This window comes from Microtus oregoni, unplaced genomic scaffold (genome assembly GCF_018167655.1).
Source record: "Microtus oregoni isolate MIOR12 unplaced genomic scaffold, Mior012 000022F_ref0000154, whole genome shotgun sequence".
NCBI classification, from domain to species: Eukaryota; Metazoa; Chordata; class Mammalia; order Rodentia; family Cricetidae; genus Microtus; species Microtus oregoni.
The window spans coordinates 10,584,032-10,590,031 of record NW_024543081.1 but is presented as its reverse complement, the minus strand read 5'-3'; the positions used below and the strand labels follow the sequence as shown (position 1 = coordinate 10,590,031).

Here is a 6,000-nt window from a genome sequence, read left to right as displayed (position 1 = left end):
ACAACTTCCTTTTCTTCCTCCTCCTCTTTTCCTTCTCCTTCCCTTCCCAGACTCGATTCTTGACCGACAGAGCCCTTTGTAAGCCCTGCCCCCCAACCTTGTGCCCGTTTTTTGCCACAACCAGACCTCAGCCATCACACCACTCTGGCAATGTCTGTGTTCCCGGGAGGGGCAATGGGTCAGTCTTCCACAGTTCCTCGGCCACAGTAAGGAGCTGAGACTTTATTGCAAGCAAAGTAGAAGCCACAGAAGGCTTTTCACAGGCAAGGGACAAAAACAAAGTAGGTTTTGCCAGGTCCCCTCAGCTTCTTTATAGAGAAGAGGCAGTGGGGACATTGGGGACTTCTGGGAGGCCTGGGTGCTGGGTCCTCAGCCAGGGCACCATGTGAATTCACACCAGGCTTCATCACTCTCTGAGAAAGGGCAGGGGAAACCTGAGTCCCACTCAGAGAGTCCAGAAACTGGTCATAGAGCTCAGGATGCGGGCGAAGTAGCAGCCAAGTGTTTGCTGACTGCAGTTCCCATCCCAGCGTTGACCTTCCTCTCAGGCTGCTGGAGTCAGGAGCCTGGGGACAGCTCTGTGCCACACAGTTTCCCTCCTTCACTGACCAGGAACTCATTAAGCCAGCCTCGGGGAGCACAGGCCTTCACTAAACCCAGCCCATGAGGAGCTTTGCTTGTTGGATGTTCACAGAGTGGGCCTCGATAGAACCAGGCTTGTAGGTTGCTGGCCACTGGGCCCAGAAAAGCCTGGTGCCACTACCCAGGGGCACAGTGGGCTTCCAAAGATCAGCCTGTGTCTTCCGCTCTAGCCTTTCTCTTCCTTCAAGGAGGGTCTCACTTGCAGAACAGAAGGTGCTGCCTGAGGGGAGATGGTTCAGTACTGCTGGGTCCAGGCTAGGTGCCTGCACACTAACACCTCCACGTCCCCTGGGTGCACACAGGCTTTGGAATGAGAACATTCCAGGAACTTTTGAAGTAGCCTAGAAAGCAGGGGAAGTAGATTGTCCTGTCCGTTTCACAGATAAACTGAGTCTGGGAAAGGCAAAGGAGGGAAGAAGGGTGAGAAACAATCCCTGCAGCCCAGACACAGAGACCTTCAGTCCCTGTCTTCCAAGGAGATGGATTCCCTACTGCAGAGCTGCCTGGAGGATGAAATGAGGGGTTCCTTGAATGAATTTCTGGTGAGAGAGGGGGCAGAAAAGCTGAGGCTCACTTTTGTTCACCCTGGTTTGAGCTTCTTCAGCACAGAGACCCGCCCGCCCACCTACCCCGGAAAGCAGAGCCCAAGCCACACAGAGTCACACGGAGGTGGCATGGAGACAGCTAGGCTGGTCTCCATGGGCCAAAAGCAAATAAATAAAGACATAGAGAAATAGGATGAAGCTGCGGGTGGTGGGGCCAGAAGAGGTCACAAGGAAGGGATTTGGGGGAGCTGGGTCTTAGGGTAGAGCAAGGAAGAGGTCTGGAGAGCCAAGGGCAGTAGGCACAGTGAGGTGAGTGCCCACACAGGCTGGTGGGAAATCAGCTCGGGGTTCTTGTTGGGGGAAAGGAGCTACCCTAAGCAAGCCAGACTTCCCTTTCTCACCAGTACGTGTGGAACCTCCCTGCTCCGGGTCCTGTTTCACCGCCACTTGCCATATCCTAAGCCTCCACATCCGGCCCTGGACCCAGCCAGCTTTTGTGCAGTTCTTCACTGCCTACTCTTCATTTCTCCTTAGCTATACCGTTTCCCAGCTCCACCCAGTATGTGGCAGGCAGTCATTCATTGCATTGACCTCACTGTGTAGCCCAGGCTGGCCTTGAGTTCACTGCGATCCTTCTACTCAGCCTCCTGAAGGCTGCAGTGATAGGCCTGAGCCACCATGCCTGGCTGTGAATTTGTGCCTTTGGGCTGACTGAGCAGGGACCACGGCTCAGTGGCTGGGCACAGCCCTGATCTGCCTGAGGGCCCAGATGGAGACCCGGGCCAAGAGAGCCATATACACAGCTCTGTAGGGATGGCAGTAAAGGATGAAGGGGGAAAGAGGTGGTGGACAAAAGAGCCCAGGGCAGGGGCGGGGGGGGGACTGAGGCACCCTTTGTCCACAGGATCAGGGAAAGAATGGCTCTCTAGATGGAGGAAAAGGCTGGGTGAAAGCCCGGAGATGGGAACTTCTGGCTGGCAGGAAGGATGGGAGAGTAGGTCAGGGAGAGGCCTGAATGTGCAGGTGATGGCATGGTCTACGGGCCCTGTTCCTGGCCCAGATCATGTCCTCGGACAAGGGAAGTGGCTCTGGGTCCCTAATGCAAGAGAAGGCTCAGGACTTATGGAACGTCTCCTAGAGATTTTCATAGACGAGGTTAAATTCATTGTCTTCCTCAAACCTATTCCGTTTCTCCTAGGAGAGAAAAGAGAAGGAAAGAAGGAGGGAGGAGAAAGGAGAGAGAGAAATATTAGGTAGGAAAAGAACAAATTTGAGCCCATGTTTAGTCATTTATTGCATTGATCTCACCGTGTAGCCCAGGCTGGCCATGGCTGGCCATGCGTTCTCTGCAATCTTTCTGCTCAGTCTCCTGATGCTGCAGTGATAGGCCTGAGCCACCTCGCCTGGCTATGAATTTGTACCAATTTATTTTTGTTGGGGGCAGACAGATAGCTTATGGAGTCACACTGATAGGAAACATGACCTCTGCCCCCAAGCCCACCTCTTCTGCCATGCCTTTCCATAGCTGTCCTCCACACTCTAACTCCAGCAGGCTCCCAGGGCCAGTTTCTGGCTTCTCCCCATGATCTTCCTTTGGTCTGGGATGCGATCTCTTCCACATAGACACCGAGCCCTCAACTATCAGAATTCACCGGCAGGTGCATCTCAAGAGGACCAGGGAGCCCTCCCTGTCCTCACACTGGTCTGGCCTCACCACAGAACCTGTCCTCCACACAGGGCTACTGATTTCTCTGCACGTCTTTGGGGTCAATAGTTTATTCCCGCAGTGTAGGTTTCTAGAAGGCAAGTGTACCTCACTTTCCTGCCTAGCACCCCAGAGCCTGACCTTGTATAGACACTGACTGAGATCTTTCCAGTGGTCTGGGGTGGGAGACCCTGCTTCCAGTTAGGGCCTAGTTCAGGGTTTTGAAAACTAGAGATTCAACAAACACTTCCAGCCTGGAGCAAGGGGGCCAAGTACCAGTTCCTTTACTCCTTGAGGCTTCTCCACAGTGTTTTGAGACCACCCACCTTGCAGACTTCCCACACCAGGGTGACCACACTGCTGCTTTGTAGAGTTCAAAGCTCTGGGGCTCACGTTACTCTTTTGAATTCTGGCAAAGCTGGCAGCTCAGGTCAATATTACTCATCCACTTTAGAGATGAGCACACTAAGGTTTTCTTTTTTCGAGACAGGGTTTCTCTGTAGCCTTTGGATCCTGTCCTGGGACTAGCTCTTGTAGACCAGGTTGGCCTTGAACTCACAAAGATACTCTGCTGGGAATAAAGGCGTGCGCCACCGCCACCCGGCTGAGCATACTGAGGTTTAAGAGAGAAAGTGTGACAAAGTAGTGAGCCCAAGGCCCAGTCACAATAACAGCTAGAGCTGGCACCAGTGCTCATCCAACTCAGACTGTAACCGGCACGTGCCTGGGGCCATCTGGACGCCTTATGCTCTCACTCAACTGGCCAGTGTAGACACTGCACAGTGCTCACCAGCGGTGGTTATAACCACCACACTGTGTGAGTTCACGCTGGGTCCTGGGTCGCCCTCTCAACACTGTGAGCTGTTCTCAAAGAAAGCCTGGGAGGTGAGGATTATCCTGGCTCCTCTGAATATAGACCAGGAGATTCAAACTCCTCCAAGGCTGCAGGGCTGCTGAGGGATCAACCGAGTTCAAAGCTGCCAGTCCTCCCAACCACTAGGCCAGCTTGTGGGGATGGCACAGTCAACTGCGAGTGGCCCAGTTCTGGGGTCTATTAAACTCCCATGGCATAGATGAGGGAGGGAGGGGTGAGAAGGAAGCAGGCTCCATGTCCCCAGGCCCGGGCATACCTTGGAGGGAGGACTTTGGCTGGAGACAGGGCTGCCAGTCTCTCCTTCGAGGCAGGCATAGACCTCTGTCTCTCGGGGCTGTAGACCCTGTAGGAAAGAGGGCACCAGTGTCAGCGGCAGGTGACATAGAAGGACAGTCCCCAGGTTCCTGCCTGTTGTTAACCGGATGTGCTATGGAAGCCCAGGGAAGGGCAGAACCCCTGGGCTGTCTCCATTAAAACTGCCAGTCTCTGAGTCCCCTGAGTCCTTGCCCTGATTGTACAGGGCCAACTCAGTCTATACCACACCACTTCCTTCAAGGACCACCAGCAAAGCTCAGCATGGGACTCAGTCCAGACTTCCCCTGGCTGGCAAAAGGATACACTGTCGCCCACCATCCCTGACAGTCCTCCGGTGCCTGAGGCCCCAGCAGCAGTAGGAAGCCCCCTACATGACACCTAGGGTCCCTGCTAACTTCTGCCCTCACTCCCTGGTTCAGGGACTGTCCATGACAGAATCCCATCTGCTCATCCACCTTCTAGGTCTCCTCTTACTCACTACCCATCTGGGGCTTGCAGACGACCCAGGCACGGAGTAGGAGCTCACTCCTCCTTCATCAGTCCTGTGCCTTGCTGGAGGATTAAGGAATCTAACTCCAGAGCCCAGGGCACGCTGCTTTCTCCCTAGCCTATTATTTCCCTTTGGCCCCCTCAAGCCATACTACTCTGGTCATCTAGGGCCAGAGTCATTCCCTAAATATGCACCCTTGGAAACACATGCTCCCAGTCTTCCGCTGACCACAGTCCTGCAATCTATGACTTCTCCAGAGAACTTCCCTGGGGCTGGGAAGCTGGGACCCAGCCTCTGTGGCTTGCTTGGATGTGGTTCACATCCATGCTACACCCACAGCCTTCAGCAGACTGGGAATCTCTTGGGGACAGGGACCATGCCTGGTTTGTCTGTGGGCACCGGACTCTATAGCTGGTCTCGGCACAGTGACAGTGCCACCAGGTGAGGATTGGTGAGGGAACTTCTCCCTTACTAGGTGTGTGGAGTCAGTCAGTCACTCCTGAGGGTCTTTAGCAGCCAGACCACAGATTCCAAGACGGTGAGAAGACCCTGGCTTTGAAGTCAGACAAGACCAGGTTCAATTCTTGGCTCTGATACCTGCTCCCACAGGCAGCCTCTTTGCTGCCTCAGTTTCCTCATCTACAAAATGGAAATCATCTTATCTGTCTTATAGGCCCAACATGTGAATAAATACGAGGCTGCACATAAAGTTAGGCAAACAGTAGGTGCCTAATATGCAGTTGTTCGAAGATCGCCCAGGAAGGCACCACCCCAGCTGCGGTGTTTCGGAGCTCTAGAACACAGCTTGCAAAAGCCCAGGCAAGCAAGAGGCAGAAACCCTCCCTTCCCCAGTGTGCTTGTCACATGGATGCCGGCTTGTTGCCAAGGAGGCGGTTTCCCTGGCAACAGTCAAGCAGGGGTTGGTGAGGCAGGCTGGGGAGACAGGTGGTGCTCAGAGGCAGGAGGAGGGTGGGGAGGTGGGAGGGGAGAAGGGAAGAAAGCGCCCAGAGGTAGCCACGCATGAAAACTCCTGTAATAAACCATTTGGCGCTTGGGAGACCCTAACTTCAAGGGCATCAGACACAGGCAGGGTGGTGAATCTGTCCTGAGGACAGCTCAGAGTGTCTCTCAGCTAGACAGAGGGAGGGGCTTGGGAGAGGATTTTCCAGCCTGCCTCATCTCCAAGGGAAGAGAACTTCCAAGGCCCATTCTGAGCCCTGTGCACCTCTGTGCCTGACCAGAGAACTGACCTCCGCCCAGTGCACAGGGTAGAACATGTTGCCCAGACACACTATGAGCCCTCAGGCCTTTCTCAGACTCACAGACCCAGGGACCACAGGTGGTTCCCTCTCTCTTATGTCTCCACTATTCTGGCCACCCTAGCAGGTGCAAACCCAGAGAAGCCAGGGACCATCAGGGTCAGGGAAGG

At 54.4% G+C, this 6,000-nt stretch overlaps 1 protein-coding gene across 3 annotated transcripts in view; it reads right to left on the bottom strand.

Annotated features, from left to right (window-relative positions):
• Positions 1–220: 220 nt before the first annotated feature.
• The window catches only part of Nfam1 (NFAT activating protein with ITAM motif 1), a 32,286-nt gene continuing 26,506 nt past the window's right edge, over positions 221–6,000 (bottom strand). For all 3 annotated transcript variants that reach the window (XM_041672314.1, XM_041672315.1, XM_041672317.1), the window contains exons 5-6: positions 4,023–4,109; positions 221–2,381 (exon numbers count right to left, since the gene is read on the bottom strand). In XM_041672314.1, coding sequence (XP_041528248.1) covers positions 2,322–2,381; positions 4,023–4,109 — 147 coding nt within the window. In that variant the 3' untranslated portion in view covers positions 221–2,321. The remainder of the gene's footprint in view (positions 2,382–4,022; positions 4,110–6,000) is intronic.